The sequence below is a fragment of the Haliaeetus leucocephalus genome, unplaced genomic scaffold, assembly GCF_000737465.1.
Source record: "Haliaeetus leucocephalus isolate CR32 unplaced genomic scaffold, Haliaeetus_leucocephalus-4.0 Scaffold236, whole genome shotgun sequence".
Lineage (NCBI taxonomy): Eukaryota > Metazoa > Chordata > Aves > Accipitriformes > Accipitridae > Haliaeetus > Haliaeetus leucocephalus.
The window spans coordinates 594,886-611,757 of NW_010972672.1; the positions used below are offsets into that span (position 1 = coordinate 594,886).

Here is a 16,872-nt window from a genome sequence, read left to right on the forward strand (position 1 = left end):
TGGCCGAGCCCCGGCCCCGGCCCCGGCCCCGGCCCGGCCCCGGGATGAGCTTCCCGCGGCCCCTGCGCCGCTCCGTGAGCCTCAGCCCGGCCCGTTCCCTGCGCCTCGTCGTGCTGGGGCAGAGCGCCGTGGGCAAGACAGGTAGGACGGGGGACCCCCGGCATCCCTCCCCGGGTCTCCTTCCCCGGGAATGCGGGGTCGAGCCCCCCCCCGGGGGGGTCCAGCCGGGGGTGGGCAGCAGGCGGGAGCCGTTTCAGAAAGCCGGGATGGGGAAGGAGTTTCTCCGGGGGGCGGCATGGCCCAGGTGGACCCCCGAGCCCCTCATGTTTAAGGGCACGGAGGTTCCCCCCCCTCCTCCCCGCGAGTTTTAGCGGTGGGCAGCCAGGGGCTCGTCCCGAGGGGGGGTCCGTGGCAGAGCGGTCGCGGGCTGCGTGGGGAGCGCAGGGCAGGGGGTCAGGGTTGGGACGTTGCCGACCGTGGGAGCTTTCAGGACGGAAAGCCGAGCTCGGGTTTGTGCTTTACCGGGTACTTGGAGTTTGCTGCTTGTTTCTAGCAAAGGCAGCGGGTTCGCGGAGCCGCCTGTTAACAGCGCTGCGTTTAGTTTTCCTTTAGGAAAACTCCCTTTCCCTGCGCTTTGCTCAGCGCTCTCCATCTGCGGCTGCCGGGGTGGGGATTTGGGATGCTGAGCCGGGAGCACCTGAGCTCCCTCCTTCACCCCCGCTCCTGCCCGGGGATCATCCTTCCACCCCTTCCCGCTCCCCTGTCCCAGACTGCGAGCACCCAGGGGCGAAGGCGGCCTCTGCTCCATTTCTGCGCAGCATCCAGCGTGCCACAAGCGGGGTCGAGAGGTGCCGGTCGCTGGCAAGGAAAGGTGCGCATCTGCACGGGTCCACGTTGCTTTTACTGCTGCAGGGCAGGGGAGCAGGGATCCATGCAGAACTCGGGGGGGGGACATGGCCGGGACTGCCATGTCCTTGGTGACAGGGCAATGTCCCGCTGGCTTGCCACTCCGGAAAAAGCATAACCTTTAAATACGCTGCGGCGGTGGCACCTCTGCCTGGCTTGCGGCCAGCAGCTTTGGCTCTTGGTGCCGTTGAAGTTGCGTTTCCATATACAGTAACCGGTGAGCCTCTTGCCTGGCATTAGTGAAAAATCATGATTTCTCTGATTAAATTAAAGGAGGCAACTCCCAGATCTCGATTAGCAGCCCAGCACCAGGGAGCGGGAGCACAGGAATGGGGCTCAGCTCCGGGCGTACCCAGAGCACTGGGGGGGGTCCATGCAACAGTGTTTGGCCTCAAAGTCTCTGCAGGCAGATGGAGCCGTGAGCGATGGTTGTAGAAAGCGTACGAAGTGCTTTGGCTCGCCCCGCACCCCGGCCTGCACGCACATATTTCCCCCGCCGGCGTTAATCCCACCCAGAGTGGAGCAGGCGCCTGGAAGCTTTGGGCCTCTCCTATGGGCAAGCGAGAGGCCGCTGTAGCTCCTCCGTAGGGTCGGATCATGCTGAGGATCTTAAAAGGTTCCTCCAGCCGGGTTCGGCCCCGGTGCCCTCCCCGCTGGCTGCCGCCGCAGGGCTGGGTATCGCCTGGGGCCGATCTGCAGCGTCTGCCTTGCAGCAGCTCAGCTCTGTGGGTGCCTGCAACCTTCGCGCCCTTCAGCAGCACGTTTTTGGGCTGTGATGGTAACACAGGCTGTGAAATCAGGGCAGAGGGAGGTAATTGATACCTGGCTCGTGCAGAAGAGAGCCGGAGCGTGCCAGGAACTGGGAGCAGTCCCTGGGAACAGCAGGCATGCGATCTCCCGCAAGCTGGCAGCCACCCTGACGCAGGGCTCTCCCATCTCTGTCCCCTTGGGTGCTGTCCTGCACGTCCTCTCCTGCAAGGGAACAGAGTGTCATCTTCCTTGGGTGTTGTGCCCGAGCTGCCGGGTCCTGCTGCCTCCGAGCCCCTGTGCCAGATGGAGCTGGGGGCGAGGAAACTTCTAAGTGCTTTCCCCTGCCCGGCGGGGCAGCTAACACCCTGGGTAATGGACCATGAGCATCTGGCCTGAGGGACCCACATGTGAAACGCGAGGAAGGAGTCAAAAGCATCAGCATCATCGCTTGAGCTCCCAGGGCTGGGCAGGACGGACTGCAGGAGGTGCCTGGTCCCAAGATGGGGCTGCCCAAGCTGGCTAGGAGACAACGGGGTGCAATGCATGGGGATCCCCTGTTTTGGGGAGGGGAAGCAGGAGAGGGTGAAGGCAAGTTTCATCCGAACCCATCCCTGAGCTGCCAAGCTCCTGGTCCTGGTGGGATGGAAGGGTTGTGAGCGAACCCCACGCTGGAGCATCCCCTGGGCGAGCCGCTTGGGAGAGCTGAGTGCGCTGAGGGTGTCAACAATCAAAAGGGCAATGAAAATCCAGACAGCTGCAAAAGGGGGCAAAATCCATGCAGTTCTCGGCAAAAGAGTTTGATTTTTTTGGAGCAGTTGGGAAATCTTCAAGACCTGGTGATCCAACATCCCAGATCCTCTGAGCAGGGACAGGTTTGAGTGCAGACCTGTGGCTGAACCCCATTGGTAGTTTAAAGATTTGGCCCAGGCTGTGTAAATCACCTGCGGGGGGCTTAAATCCAGCCCAGCCAGAGCTTGCGTTATCTTCTGTCTTCTGCTGTTGATGCTAGCCAGTGTAAACTTTGCCATACTTCAGAGGAAAGCTCTGCTTTACAAAACACAAACCAAAGATGAATTGATGCTGTAAGCCGTTACGCTTGCAACAGAGATGTGTTATGCAGCAGCATAAACAGAGCAGCACGTGGGCGTGCAGGGCTCAATGTGATCCTGGAGGTACCCAGCCAGCCCCTGCAATGGCAGGTTAATCACGCATCGAGCCATTCCATGGTCATTCCTAGAGACCAAATTCAATATAAAATTAACTCGTTCAGCTTTCGGGCTCTCCAAGGAGAGCCCTTTCTGAGGTTACTTATGTTCAAGATGGGGAAAAAAAAATTCCTTATAAGGCTGCGTGGATGTGCTGACGCTTTTCTGCCTGCATCTACTTCTTCCGATTGGCAGCTTTGCTTGTGTTCTTGCGTTCCAGCCAATTTTTAATCAATTTAATTGGCTCCTCTTCTCAAACAACACCATGCGCTCCGGCTTTGGGTGGCTGCCTAACATATGACACAGAATCAGGTGCTTTCTAGAAATTGAGCCTGACTTGTCTTGCTCTCTCCCTGATAATTTGGTCACCTCTTTGAAGGTGCTGATACATGCTTCCTGTGGGGTCCTTGGTTATCTCCACAGAGCAGTTTTGCTAAACTACATGCTTGTTCCATCAAATCCCTTCTCTGACGGGCAGGATTTGAAACCCAGAGGTGGCTTGGAAGGTGAGAGGATGGCGAATCCCCCAAACAGGAGCCGGGCAGGTGTAGGAGGGCAGGAGAAGCTGCTTGGGACAGAGATGCTGGGGCTGAAGAAGCAGAAAGCCTGGCTCAGGTGGGAAGCCACATTCCCAGGGCAAACGCACAGATCCTGACCGGCGCGGTGTGGATGTGCAGCAGCAAGACATGGGGGGACATTTGCTGATGGCCAGCTGGGACAAATTGCTCCCAAATTTGCATGGGGAAGGCAAGCTCAGTGTGGGAGTGCACCAGCCCTGCCTGGTGTTAGTTTTCCATCAACATCTTGTGGTTTTGAGGGGGTTTGTCCTGGTTTTGGTGAGGTTTCTTCTCCCTTCGCACTCCTGCTCTGTTTCCTTCCTCCCGCTGCGCTGACGCCTGGTGCACAGCTTCTCCATCCCGTCCCTCCTGGGCTCTGCACTCCTGCCTTGCTCTTGCTGGCTTTTTTTCCCCCCATTCCCACTCATTTTCCACCAATTTCACTTTCTGCTCCTGTTGCCTTTCCAAGCCAGCTCTCAGCCTCTCTGCTGCTTTTCACTCCCGTCCCTGCACAGCCTGTCTGTACCTATTACCATCATTAACACCTCGAAGGGCTTAAGCATCACTTCCATTAGCTGTGCTCCTGTGCTCCCTTCAGCCTCCAAACCATGGCTTTCTCTGTCTACACCAGAAAATCACACCCAAGCATCAACGGTGCATTTTCGAAGCAGCTGCGTTGAAAAGATGTTACGTACAAAAGGCCCCGTGGAGGGTTTTGCTTTGAACAGGCATATCTGCAGCATCAGGCGCATGGATCAGCTCCTGCACACGGAGGCAGCCTGGAAGTTCTCTGAATCAGCTTAGACCTCGAGGACCAAGTGTGAAGATTAGTTGTGTTGCCTCACTCTTTCCAAAGGCAAAGAGCAAGGCATTTCTGAAACAACATCTGAGAGGGTGTTTGCGCTGCTGCTGACTTTTCTCCCCAAAACGCAGTTCCCCTTTTTGCTCTGTAGGGAAGATCTGAGAGCCAGAGGGAAGCTCGCTCGCTCTGTGAGGGTGGAGATCTGCTTTCAGAGGTGCTAGTGCTTTCCAGGTCCACCCTGTTGCATCCTGAAGGCAGTTCCCTGCAGAAAGACATTCCAGAGGCTGGGGATGGAGGTGAAGGACAGTAGAAAAACAAGCCTTTGGGCTTGGCCAGGGAGTCCTTTGCCAGCAGAAGGGATGTCAGGAGATGCAGTTGGTCACCTGCAGTGATCTCTTTTCAAGACTGGTCGCTTCTCCTGCTGATGCGAAAGCTCCTCCAGCACCAAGGAGTTTCAAGGCCTGCATCCTGCACCGCCTCCTTTGATTTTTTCTGAGCAGAGGAGGTGTAATATTTGAACGTCCCATTGCGTTTGCTCCGTTACTTTTTCAGCTCCATGACCCAGAGCCAGGTTCCCGTAGCACTGCCGTTATGGGGCTGCTCCCGAATTATCCCCCGGCAGCCAGAGCTGCAGTTTCTCCTCGGTCCGAGCTGAGCTGCAAACCGCGGCCTCGGCATGCAGACACATCCCCACCCGCCTCCTCTGTGCGGCCGCCAGTCTCTGCCAAATCACCGCCACCCAGTAATTATCCATCCTGGATGAGACGACCCATTTTAGCAAGCCACCGCGAGCCCTGTACATCATGCCCTCACTCTGTGTGTGGCTGAACAGCACCTCGGCTTTGCTGTTGTTTGTCCTTCCCTGTGAAAGCCCAGGGGTGACCGCTTGCTCTCTGCAGGCAGAGGCTCCAAGCCATGGGCTTCCCTTGCTGGGCAAAGGAGTTGTCGTGCCGTGAGCCCCTGGCATAGCCTTGGTGACAAGTTCTCCGCTGCTGGTAAATTGATGGCAGCCAAGCACTACCCACTCCTCCTCACCTCTCCAGTATCTCCCCTTCAGCCCGAGCATCACGGCCTCCTCGCAGCTCTGCCAGGGCTTTTTCATGGGGTGCTTGAGGCTGCGGGTGTGAAAAGTCAAGTAAAAAGTCTGTCAGCTTTGCTTCAAAGCAAAAACACGTCTCTGGCCAGCTCTTCAGCGCCATGTTCCTGCATCCTCCCTTGGGATGCCACTAGCCTCGCCGCACTCTTCCTGAAACAAAGCCGGCTTGGTAGCATCTCGCCAACGGCTTGGTAGCATCTCGCCTGCTTCTGCCCATTTTCACGAGCCCCAGTCTCCTCTTGTCACCTCCCTGTGCCACCCAGGGTGCCAGCATGGGGCCCGTGATGGTCCTGTCGCGGTCCCAGGGCTGCTGCGGTGCCGGGGGAGGCTTCCCCGTGTGCCAGCTCTGGAGCAGGAGACCATGATAAAACCCAGCACTTATCAGGGCAGGGACAGATGCATTTTTGTGGCCCTTTGGCCACACCGGGGACATTTAGCAAAGCTTGATGCTCTGTTAGCAGGAGTGAGAGGTACGCTCTGGCTGCCTCACTGCCCCGTTCAGACCAGCAGGATTTTCAGCACCTCCAAATTGCTTCGTTACTTAGAAAGCCTTTGCTTTTTCCTCCCTCCGTTTCCCATTCCTGGCTATTTGCCAGCTGAGCCTCAGCCCTGCCTGCTGTCTCCATTGCTGGAAATACCCATCTAGAGACCTTGCACAATGGCAAAGCTTTTGCTACCCCTTACAGAAAAATACAAGCAGTTTCTCTGGTGGTTTTTTTTTTTTTTTTGCAGTCCCCAGAGAGCTTGCCCACCTCAAACAAGCCCTTGCTCTGGAGCTGAGGTCTGTCTCCTTCAGCCTGGCTGGATGGAGAGAGACGATGAGAAGCAGTACTTTTTCCCCAGCGAGGAGAAAGCCTTTGCCATGTTTGATGGAGCTATCAGGCAAGCCTCCAGCATCAGCAGACCTCCACCCAGCCTAGCATTAGCGTGTAATTTGGGCTTCACATCACCCAGTCTCTGGTGCAGGGAGATGTGGTAATTGGATAAGAGGGGTTTAATTGCCCACACTGCCGTGCTGCGGCTGTTCCTCCTTTCCTTGCCCTTGCAAGGAGGAAAAATCGGGCCAAATGATTCAATCTCCATGTTGATGCCTTGCCAGCAGACAGAAGGGGCAGGGGTGTTTTCACGACGGGGGGTTGCTTCGTCCCCCTGCATGCCGGAGAGCTGCCGCAGGAGCAGCGAGAGGACTCCTTGCAAGGACGGAAGAGAGACAGTGGTCCCCGCTTGTGCTCCGCATCCCCGTGCTGGGGATGTGAATTCCCAGGCGCAGGCATGGCAGGAAGGTGATGTGTCTGCCCAGGGGTGGGCTGCTCCCTGGGACATCTGCTCAGCTTGTGCTCCCCCAGCTCCTAATGCTGCCGGGTGCCTTTCCAGGGCTGGTTTTGCTGCACCACGTGGCTGGCATAAGGAGGACCTCCTGGTTTGCCATGCCCTGTGTTCCTCTGACTTTGGCCTTTTGATGAATTTCATGAGATTTGGTGCCAACGGCCTTCCTGTCTCTGTGCAGTGTGCCTGGGTCAGGTTAAACAAACAGGGCTGAAATTTGTGAGACCCATCCAGGCAATTATACCGTCAGTGCCGGTGATATAGAGGGAGAGCCTGGCCCAGCACCGACTTGCCCCCACATTGAGCTCAGTGTTGGAAAGTGGTTGTCTGGAGGCCGCCAAGGGAATTGCTCACCCGGCATAAAACTTGAGCATGTACATAAATCTTTGCAGGATCAAGTCCAGAAAATGCAATTTATCAACCCCAACCACGCAGGAACGTGAATTTTACGTGTGAAGATCTGCCTTTCCCCTGCAGGTCTGGGTGCGTTCGCAGGTTGCGGCTCTGCCTGGACTTTGCCTTTTGCCGCCTGCCGAGCACGGTGGAACTCCTGCTGTCTTGGCTGCCTCCTGCGGAGCCTGACCACCTCTCTCTGCCACTTTTCGGGCTCCTGAGCTGCCGCTTCCATGCGACCTGGGAGGATGTTTCTGACAGCAGCAGTGCAGGAGAGGTTGCTGTGCTCCGGCAAGGCGAGAGATTGGGTTAGCCAGTCTCGGGGGGGGCATCGGTGTTTTCCATTGCCTTTGGGCTGCATTTCGTTGATGTGACGGGCGTTTTACTGCTGACGAGCAGGCAGCTTTGGGTAGAGGTGTCTGGTGCGTTGCTCATGGAGCTGGGCAGAGACCTCTTCCTCTGCCTGGGGCATCCCGTTGTGTGGTGGGTTTTGGTCCTTGATGTAAACGTTTGCAAAGAACATGCAAAAAGCATCTAGCCTTTTCTCAGGGCTGCAGTGAGGTTATTTTGAAGTAACCAGTGTCCACAAGCTCTGGGAATGTTTTAGGCTGTGTAGAAGTGGTGAGGTGCAAGCTGTCAGCCTGGGTGGGCTCCTGCCCATCCTGACATGCTTTTCCCATGTTGTACACGGGGTAAAGCAAGGCGGAGGACAGTCTGCACGGGGCTGCGCTGTCATCCGAGGGGGGAGAAAAGAGGGCTTGCAACAATCTTAGTCCAAGGCATCCACCTGGGCAACTGTGATCCTTTCCCAGTCTGCTTCACCCTCACCTTTTGCCACCAAGATCTGGCAATTTGCTGCTTTACTGTAGTCTTCTCTGATCATCATAGGGCAGCCCCGGCCAGCATGCAGCAATGACCCAGCCTGTCTGGGCGCCTTTGAAGATACTTTTCCCAACCCTGAAATAACCTGGTCCTCCTGCAGCTGGGTTTGTAGCATCGCTGCTGGGATGTCTTCTCCTGGTGCCCACTTGGGTGCTTTCGCGGGAGGCTGGGGCAGGTCTTTGCTCCATCCCTCCTGCCTCTATCAGCTGATGTTTTTCTGCAGTTTGATCTGACAACCATAACTGGGTTTGCTGTGTTTTTTTTACAGCATTGACCGTAAGATTCATCACCAGGAGATTCATTGGAGACTACGACCCAACCCTAGGTAGGTAAAGTCCTTTTTGTTGTTGCTTTCACTCCTGTCACTGGCTCAGCCTCGAGACTCTGGTGCACCCAGTGCCACTCCTGGCAGAGCCAACTCTGCTCCCAAACTCACCTTATTCCCTCCTCTTCCTCCTTGACTAGACTGGCAGCGGTCAGAGCCACCAGCCATCGTAGCACCTCCCTGGCTCTTGCATCCCTTTTTCCTTTTCTGTTGTTTTGTTAAGGCAAAATCTGTTGGGGTGAGCCATCAGCATTGCACGAGGAAGCACAGCGCACAGTGGGCTTAGTCATCCTTGAGCAATTTGCTGGGAGGTGGCTTTTAAGGGGAAGGAGGTATCTAAGCCACTGGAGCCGTGGCTAGTGCTTTCCTGTCTTCTAGGTTTGGGGGGGATTTTTTGCATTTGGCTTTGAGGTTTTTTTGGGTGCTGAAGTTGTGTCCCTGCTGAAGTATCCCAGAAATGACCGGTCACTGGCTGTGCATCCTTCTGCCTAACTCCTGCTGTCACCCACCGGGCTGGGAAATTCGGGAAGTCTCTGTGTTGTTCTAACCCAGCTAGTTCACAGGGGACCCCAGGGAAAGGCTTGGTTTGAAAAACAAGCTCGCCATTGCCCCATCTGTCCTTTACATCCCCGCTCCTTGCTTGTTATGGTGAATGATACTTTTTTCCCCCAGAGTGCAATTTGTTTTTCCTCTCTGCCTGCTGCTTCTTCCTCCTGTTGGGCTCGCTCCATATGATGTGATAAAACACAGACACCATACGGTGAGCGCACCTGGTGCTTCCCCATGTCGGAGGAGGGGAAAGTGCCTGGTTTATCCCGTAGTCAGCCAAGCCAAGTGGGTTTCTGCCCCATCGTGCATGGCACACGAAGCCCGGTGTGAACAAGGTGCTCCATCTGCACAGAGCAAGGCGTCCCGTCGAGCATGCTGCGCCCAGAGCGGTTGCTAAGCAGAGTGCCGGCTGGTTTTATTGCCTGATATTAGTGAAGCTCGAAGCGGTTTTTGTGCTGAAGAGCTGCCCAGATGCACGCCTTGCAGCTGCTTTTATTGCTTGGTTAGAAAGGAGCTGCTCCCCCACTGCTTCGGAGCAGGAGTTGAATGCCAGCTGGGCAAAAGGCTAGGTTGGGAGCATGAGCAGGGTTTCAAAACAAAACCCAGCTTCTCATACCCTCCTGCTGAGCCCTCTTCCTTTGCAGAAGCATCATTCCATGACCCCTTTTTGCTCCAACGCTTCGGTCACCGTTGCCCTTTTATTTCCAGCAAGGTGAAAGCCGGCCGGGTGCTGGCTGGGGATCTCCGCTGCCTGTTGGAAACGCTGGGCTCGATGCCGTGGGTGCAGGGCTGTCCTTCCCAGGTGTGGGGAGACAGGCTGAGGAGCAGGTCAAGACGTGGACTCGAAACAGGGGCCACGTGGGCTGCAGGTTGCAGCAGGTGAAAATCAACTTCTCCAGCACGGCTTGCATGGAGGCCAACGGAGTTGTCATTTGCTACCTGGGGGCTTCTCTCACACACACTTTTCTGTCTGTCCTTCTCCAGAAATGATCTACAGACACATGGCTGTCATCGACGGGGAGATGGTGCACTTTGAGATCCTTGATACAGCAGGACAGGTGAGCTCACACCGTTTCATAGCTGGCTGACCCTGGAAAATACCATCGGGGCAGCATGACTTGCCGTTGAAGGCAATCCCTGCTCTTCCACCAGGTTTAATCTGTTGTATCCAAAATGTTGATCAAGATGTGTTCATCTTGGAAAAAAGGTGTTTTGGAGAATTTATGTCTCTCTAACATCAATTACAGCGTGGCCTCAGCTAAATATTTCCTCATTCCCTTTACTGGTGTGCGGCACAGCTCTGGTCCCTGTGTTTGTGGAGCATCCTGACGGCAGGGAGACAGCACAAGGGAGCAGGAGGGTGCTCGGTCGAAGGAGCCACCAGGCACCAGGATTGCGGGCGATGGAGAGCCCTGTGCTGGCTTCCCATCTAGCAACAGCACTGCCTTTGCGTACCCGCTTTAGCGGCACAAACTCTCCCCTTGCCCACATCAGGTTGGGGCTGATATTGCTGTCTCCATCCGTCATTTTGCCCAACCCATCAAATTCCTGCCCTGGGCTACCTGTGTTGCTTTGCAAGTCGCTGCTGTGTGCAAGCCCAGGCCAAAAACCTTCAGGGGGATGGTGACGGGCCCCCATGGTAGGTTTTCTAGGTTGCAAGCAGCGGCGTTGGTATTTAGGAGAAGTTGGGGCTTCTGGTGTTAACACGAGCTTGTCTGCCCCGGCAGGAGGAGGATTCCCTGCAGATAGAGGAGAAGATCAAATGGGGCGACGGCTTCGCTGTGGTCTACTCGGTGACAGACAGGTGCAGCTTCGATGAGGTCATGCGGCTGTGTTTCCTCATCAACCACATTCACTCGAGCCCCAAGCGGAGCAGCGGGAGCGAGCAGCCCCCCGTGGTCATCGTGGGCAACAAGAAGGACTTGCAGTTCGACAGGATGGTGTCCACGGAGGACGGCGAAAACCTCTCCAAAGCCTTGAAGCTTCCTTTCTATGAGATCTCCACCCGGGACAGCTATGAAGAGACCGTGGCAGTGTTCAACACCCTCTACCAGGAGCTCATGAGACAGGGGCATTTCTCCCCGGGCTCCTTCAAGAGGAGAACGGTGTCGAAGCTGATGGAGAAGATCCCCAAGATGCAAGCCAGCTCCACCTTGAACTCAGCCGGCCGGAGCCTCAGCTTTAACTCCTTCAGGGACTACATCCCCGAGTGAGCGTCCCCGGTGCGGAGGCGAGAGCGACGGCCAAGCTGGGACTGAGGGACAAGTTATCCTGCTGCCAGGGCACCTGCTGCTTCAGCTCCAGGGTTGAGGGGCAGCTCGTGGGGCTGCGCTGGCTCCCAGGAGGGGAAGGTTCAGAGGTGGGGAGGGTGGGATTGGGGTACAACAGCCTTTTAAAGCCCACAGGCTTTTACAAACGGGCTTTGTGTCACCAGGGAAGATGTTCTTCGTCTGTCTTACCCTTTTGCTCCCTCTTCCTCCTCCCACACAGCTGAAGTCAGTAGCGAAGGTGGTTCGTGGTCACTTCAGTGGTGTTGGGTCCACCCTTGGAAGCTCAGAAGCGTTTTGGTGGGGATCAGACCCAGGACAGAAATGTCCGTATGGGTCTTCCCACTCCCCTAAGAAAGCTTGCTGGGTCTGTTTGTGCCCTGACGCGTGCACCCACAATGCCGGGGTGACCCCAAGGGTCGCGCTGGCTCCCGGGCTGTCGTTAGCTGTCCCCGGCTGTTGCTTCTGCTGCTCAGTGTTGCTGGTGGGTAAAATCCCCCAGCTGCTCAAAACCTTCCCAGTCTGGCCGGCTGCTCCGGGGGGTGGTTGCTGCTGATATCCCCCCCTCAGTGCCCCCAGACCCAGCCACCGCGCGGGTCAGTGAGCAGCGGAGACCAGCCCGTTTACCCATCTGCAGCCACCAGCGTCCATCTGTCGGAGCCTGGGGCTGCATTTCCATCCCAGTTTTCCCCTGGGTTTGTGAACTGAAGCCACTGCAGAGGGGCAGACCCCCACATCCCTGCCCCGTGGAGGATCTGCAGGGCCCCAGCTCTGCTGGAGCCCTTCTCCCTCCCTGGCTGCTCACAGGCTGGCACCAAGGGTGTGTTTAAAACCAAACCAGAGATCTGTTTACAGTGGGGGGAAAAAAAGCCTGTTAATCCCTGGCTTTTCTAAAAAAACATTTTTTAACATTTCAGGCTCCTTGGCGCGCTCTCCTTTAATAACACTGTAAATAAAATACTGGGAAAAGGGCAGCGAAGGCGGCAGATGTTGCTGCTCCATCTCAGGCTGAAGGCACCGCATCCTTGGTGCTTTGCTGGGGTTTCTGCCTTCGCCGAGTCTGCCCCTTATTTTTGCATCGCCATCTCGCTCAGGGCAGCCTGTCTCCAAGGGGAGGCAAGTGGAACAGACTGCATTTCTGATGCGTGTTGAAACCTTAGGCTAAGATCACGCTTCTCCATGCTAGAGGAACAGTATTCCCGGGCGGCTTCTCCTGTTAATGCCTTTGCCCTGTGACTCAGCTGAGCATAGCGCGAGCAAAACCACTGGCTGGCAATTTGAAGCATGGATGCAATGGAGCCAATGCTGGGAGGTGTAAATGATGCTCCTAGCAGGGACCCCCTTGTCTGCTTACTAATTGCCCCATCCCCAAAGGGAAAATCGCTGTGGCCTGAGAATTTGTCTTTTTGCACAGAGACAGGACAGCAAAGGCACGGAAAGGAGCAGGGCTTGCAGCGAGCGGCATCCTCCCGCAGCATCGTTTCTCTCCCTCCCTCCCACCTGATGAGGAGCACTGTGTTGCCGTTCGAGGTGAATGTGGTGGAAGACCTGCGGTGTAACGCCCATGTGCCCCCTGTAGCAACCTGTTGCATCATCTGCTGCTGCGTCCTGTGACAATAAAAGCCGAGTTAGCAACCGCCTGCGATGCTCTCGTGCCTGCGAGCATGGGGACAGGGTTGTTTTATCATACTGTTTCCTTTTCAGGGAGACTGTAGCAAAGGGGTACACGGTGGGGAATACACCCTTTACATTTGGGCCAGGCACCTCCCTTACCTTCTGCCTGAGCCCCAGCACCATGTGCCTTCCTGGCTCCCTCCATCTCTCAGCAATGGGGAAAAGGCAGGCAGAGGTGCATGCCTGGGGAATGTATACAGTGGGGCTTCCTCCGGAGCATCGCAGCCTGGGGAAACCACTTATCCCACCTCCCCTCCCTGCTACAAAACCTGCACGAACACCCCTTCCCCTCTTACAGCTCCCAAAGATGTTTCCTGGGGCTCCTTGCATCTAGCCGAGGGCTTTGTCTCCAAGGGTTTCATTAAATCCCCCCTTCGTTCACATACCCACATCCCTCCTGTGGGGTGAAAATGAACCCTGTCAAGGGCCCAGGCCAAGAAAGCAATTTGGGACTGCTCCTCTCCAGCATCTTAATTAAAATCCTGAATGCCAGCAATGGGAAATGCCGCTGGGGGCTGCTGGTTCACTCACGGCTCTGCGTACAGCGAGAGCAAAACTGGGGGCTCTAAAGCCTTGAGAAGCTGGCCAAGGGGAAGCAAGGGCTGGGGTTTTTTTTTTGTTTGTTTTAATTTATTTTTTTTTTATGGCATTCCCAAGTGGGCTGAACACTGCGAGCTGGGCTTGGGGTTTTGTGGTCTGGCAGCCGGAGCGGGTGTTTGCTGCTCGGCTCTTGGGGCTGGCTGGAAAAGAGCCGCTTTCGGGAGATGCTGAGCTGGCTGCTGCTGCCGCGTGCCAGGGACCCCGGTCAGCCAAGAGTCAGCCCAACCACGCAGCCGCTAGGACAGAGAGAGAAGAGCCCAGCAGCTACGAAGATGCAGCCTTCAGCCTCGCTCGCCAACCCCAAACCCAGCAGCTTGGGGCTGCATTAACAGTCCAGCTCAAGAGGGATTAAAAACCCCTTGGGAGGCTGAATGTACACTCAAGCCTTTTGCCATGCCACCGAGGTTTTGGGTGTCTTCAAGCGTGTTGCTTAAGTACCTGATGTCCCCAAGGCTTGTCCAAGGGACTGTATTTCCTTGCTGGCTCGAGCTCCAGGTCGGTGCAATGCTGGACACGGCAGAAACCCACATTATTTGGCACTAATTATTCGAAATGATGAATGAGAGAGGACCAGCTTGTGAGCAGAGAGCACAGCCAGCTGCCGGGAACAGCATCCTTCAGCACTCCTGCTCTCTGGGAACAGAGGAGCGCTCGGCACAGCAGGGATCACTGTCCTGAATTAACCCCAGTGCTTTTTTTATAGCACAAGGAATTCAAAAAGGTTTTTCAGCCAAAAACTCAGTGTGGTCGCTGCCCGTGTTTCAGCCTGCAGCCCCCTCACCAAGGCCAGGAGGCAGCTTGGCTTTGCTAGCCTGCTATAATTAGCAAGAAACGTCATCAGTATCAGGCTCAGTTGCTTTCAGAGAGGCCAGGGTGAGCTTGTCAGGGCTGCTAATTGCTAATTAGTGAAAGCCTTTAGTGGCTTTCCTGGGGGAGGTTCCCCTCTCAGGTACAAAGGCTTGAGGGTGCCATATCCATCACGGGTGGGAAGAGGCTTGGTGGGGACTCGGGGATTAAATGCACCCTTGGGGGTGATGCACAGGGGCACCCCCATAAATCCTAAATCCCTGTGGTGGAGGCTCTGCAGGGCTCCAGCAAGAGAGGAGGAGGAGGAGGAAGAAGAAGAAGAATAGGAGGAAGAAGAAGGTCTCTGCCTTCTTTGGAGCAGAGCCTGCAGCTTTAGAGGCTTGGGGAGGTGGGTTAAAACCAGGTCCCTGGAGACGAGGTGCCCAGACCTCCATTTTGCAGCCCCTTGGAAGTTCTTGGTTCTTGTGGGGATGCCTGACCTGCAGCCTCCTCCTCGCTGAGAAGGGCAATGCCACTGGTAACATTAAAGGGGATTTTGGGGGTGGAAGCCAGGAGTGTGTGGAGTGAGGGCTGTGGTTTGGCTTGCCTTGCCTTGCCTTGGAGACCTCCAAAAAAAACCCCAAACCACCCTTGTGGAGGACCAGGCTTCAGGGCTGCTTAATAACCCATGCAGGAAAGAGAGCTTGATGCAGCTGGGGTATCCTATAGTGATCCTCTGGGCAAATGTTCCTGTGTGTTGTTGGAAAATGCCACCCCTCCGGGGACACGTGGGTGTCCCGAAGGCTGTCCTGCACCTGGGCACCAGCAGTCCTTCGAGCCCCATGTCTGGGCTGTGATGGCTCAGCTCCACGGATTGAAGCTGAAGAGTTTGGGTCTCATCATCCAAAAGGCATCTCCAGGGCAGTGATTTAATTTGGCGAGCATGTAGGCTGCAAATCTGCTTACCAGATTTCTGGGAAGCTTAGATGAAGCAAATGAAACAGAAATGTCCTTCCCAAAAGTTCCCTTGCCTGCCGGTCCCCAGCAGCAGCCCCCTGGCATGCCAAGCCTCCGTATTATCTCCCCTTAACCCGTCTGCAAACGCCTTCACTGAAAAAGCAAGGTGAGCGTGTATGGCGTGGGCTGAGATCAGTACATATAACTTCTTTTTTCCCCCTACATTGCACTCGGGTTGAGCCCTCTGGAGTGAGATGGGGCAGGAACCCTGCGCCGATGCTCGAGTCCTTGTTGGCACCTACTCCTCTGCTTACACACCCCATGTGGTTTTGGGGAGCTTTGTCTAAAATTAAGCCAGCTATGGGGCTGGGACTCAACTCTAGCAGCCAAAGCCTTGCTGAGAAAGTTAAAACCATGCTTAGGTGGGAAGGCTGATTTCACGGGATATGTGATCCCTTCTTAGCAAGGGGCACAGAATAAGCCTACAAGGTGGAGTGGAGCTGCTTTCTCTTTGCAGCTGCAGTCTTTATTATAAATCTTGTATTTGTTGGGGGGTTTTTTATTAAAAAACAGAGGGTTTGGGCCTTTTTGAAGGCTTTACCCAGAGGAGCAGTGTGTGGATCTGGCCTTGCCACAGCCCCAAAGAGGGGGGGGGGGGTTAAGGGGATTAAGGGGAGAGCAGAGCAGCTAGCAGCTTCTTCCAAGCAGTTACTGCTTTTAAACACCCAAAATAAGTACAACCTCTCCCCTAATGAATTGCTTCAATTTAAGCTCAGAGCAGAAAAATTGAGATTGGGTGTTGTGATATTTCCTGGCCTTAAGATGGCCGACCTGGGTGCCTGGGGGCTTCTGGGTCTGGGGGTGCAGGAGGGCAAGTGCCTGACAAAGGTGGTTTTCCTCAGCACAGCAGGTTCCTCTCTCCCACATTAGCAATTTAGGTGATTTTTGTGCCCTGAGTGTGCTAGCCACATGGGGTCAGTCCCTGCCACTCTCTCACCACCCTTGTTGTCCCTCAAATATCAGGCTTTGCCTGGGGTGAGAGGGGGGGCAAGGGGTACACAAGAGCCATTTCCATCCCATCGGCACTGACCAGCGCTGGCAGCTGGAGCCTGTGACTTTCCAGCTGCTTCGGATGGCTGCTGTGACACATCTGTGGAAAATTTTGGGGAGCTGAATACCTGTGGGGTGCTCTGTGCTGTCCCCAGCCCACCCTCTGCCTGAAAAACGGCTGCTTGATGTGAGACCATGCTTAAAGCTCAGATGGGCTGTGGCTGGACGCAAACAACTCGCATCTCGGTGCTCCTGGTTCAGGCGAACACGATGTGGGGGAAGAGACAATAGTCCCGAACAGTCATTTCCAAATGCTGTTACTATTTATGTGCCCACATTTTCAATGTGAGTCCTGCTGCTCGTTGTTTTACCATTATAAATAGCTGTGAAGTTGCCTGGGAGTTCATGGAAATTCAGGATTGCTTTCCGGGGGAAATCTGGGGCTGAGATTTAGGGTTTTCAGGAACTATATCACCCTTTTTCTTTTTTTTCTTTTCAACTGTTCAATAGCTTAGCTCTAATAACTAGCACAAGGCTCTATAAGGCACAGAGAATTTCAGCACAGCCAAAGGCTTTTACTGGCCCTGAAAGGAAAGGCTGGGAACTGCAACGGGGAGAAAAGCAAAAGGAAAACATCCACCACAGCACATCAGCTGCCTTGTTCCTGGGTTTCATTTTTAGGGCATCTCCTCCCGGTTAGACAACAGCACACAAACCACGGGTAGGTACCGCAGTAGAGGTGAGGGC

The 16,872-nt window shown here is 55.3% G+C and overlaps 1 protein-coding gene across 1 annotated transcript; it reads left to right on the forward strand.

The window, feature by feature from the left end:
* The first annotated feature begins 44 nt into the window (after nucleotides 1-44).
* Nucleotides 45-11,004, forward strand: LOC104832078 (ras-related and estrogen-regulated growth inhibitor-like). Its single transcript, XM_010568053.1, has 4 exons — nucleotides 45-141; nucleotides 8,186-8,242; nucleotides 9,776-9,849; nucleotides 10,519-11,004. Exons 1-4 carry the CDS (start codon nucleotides 45-47, stop codon nucleotides 11,002-11,004), a joined length of 714 nt encoding a protein of 237 aa, XP_010566355.1.
* Nucleotides 11,005-16,872: the final 5,868 nt, after the last annotated feature.

Coding starts and splice junctions, on each gene's coding strand:
- LOC104832078 (XM_010568053.1), top strand. CDS start 45: ATGAGCTTCCCGCGGCCCCTGCGCCGCTCCGTGAGCCTCAGCCCGGCC. Junction 8,243..9,775: donor AGACTACGACCCAACCCTAG/GTAGGTAAAGTC, acceptor GTCCTTCTCCAG/AAATGATCTACAGACACATG. Junction 9,850..10,518: donor TCCTTGATACAGCAGGACAG/GTGAGCTCACAC, acceptor CTGCCCCGGCAG/GAGGAGGATTCCCTGCAGAT.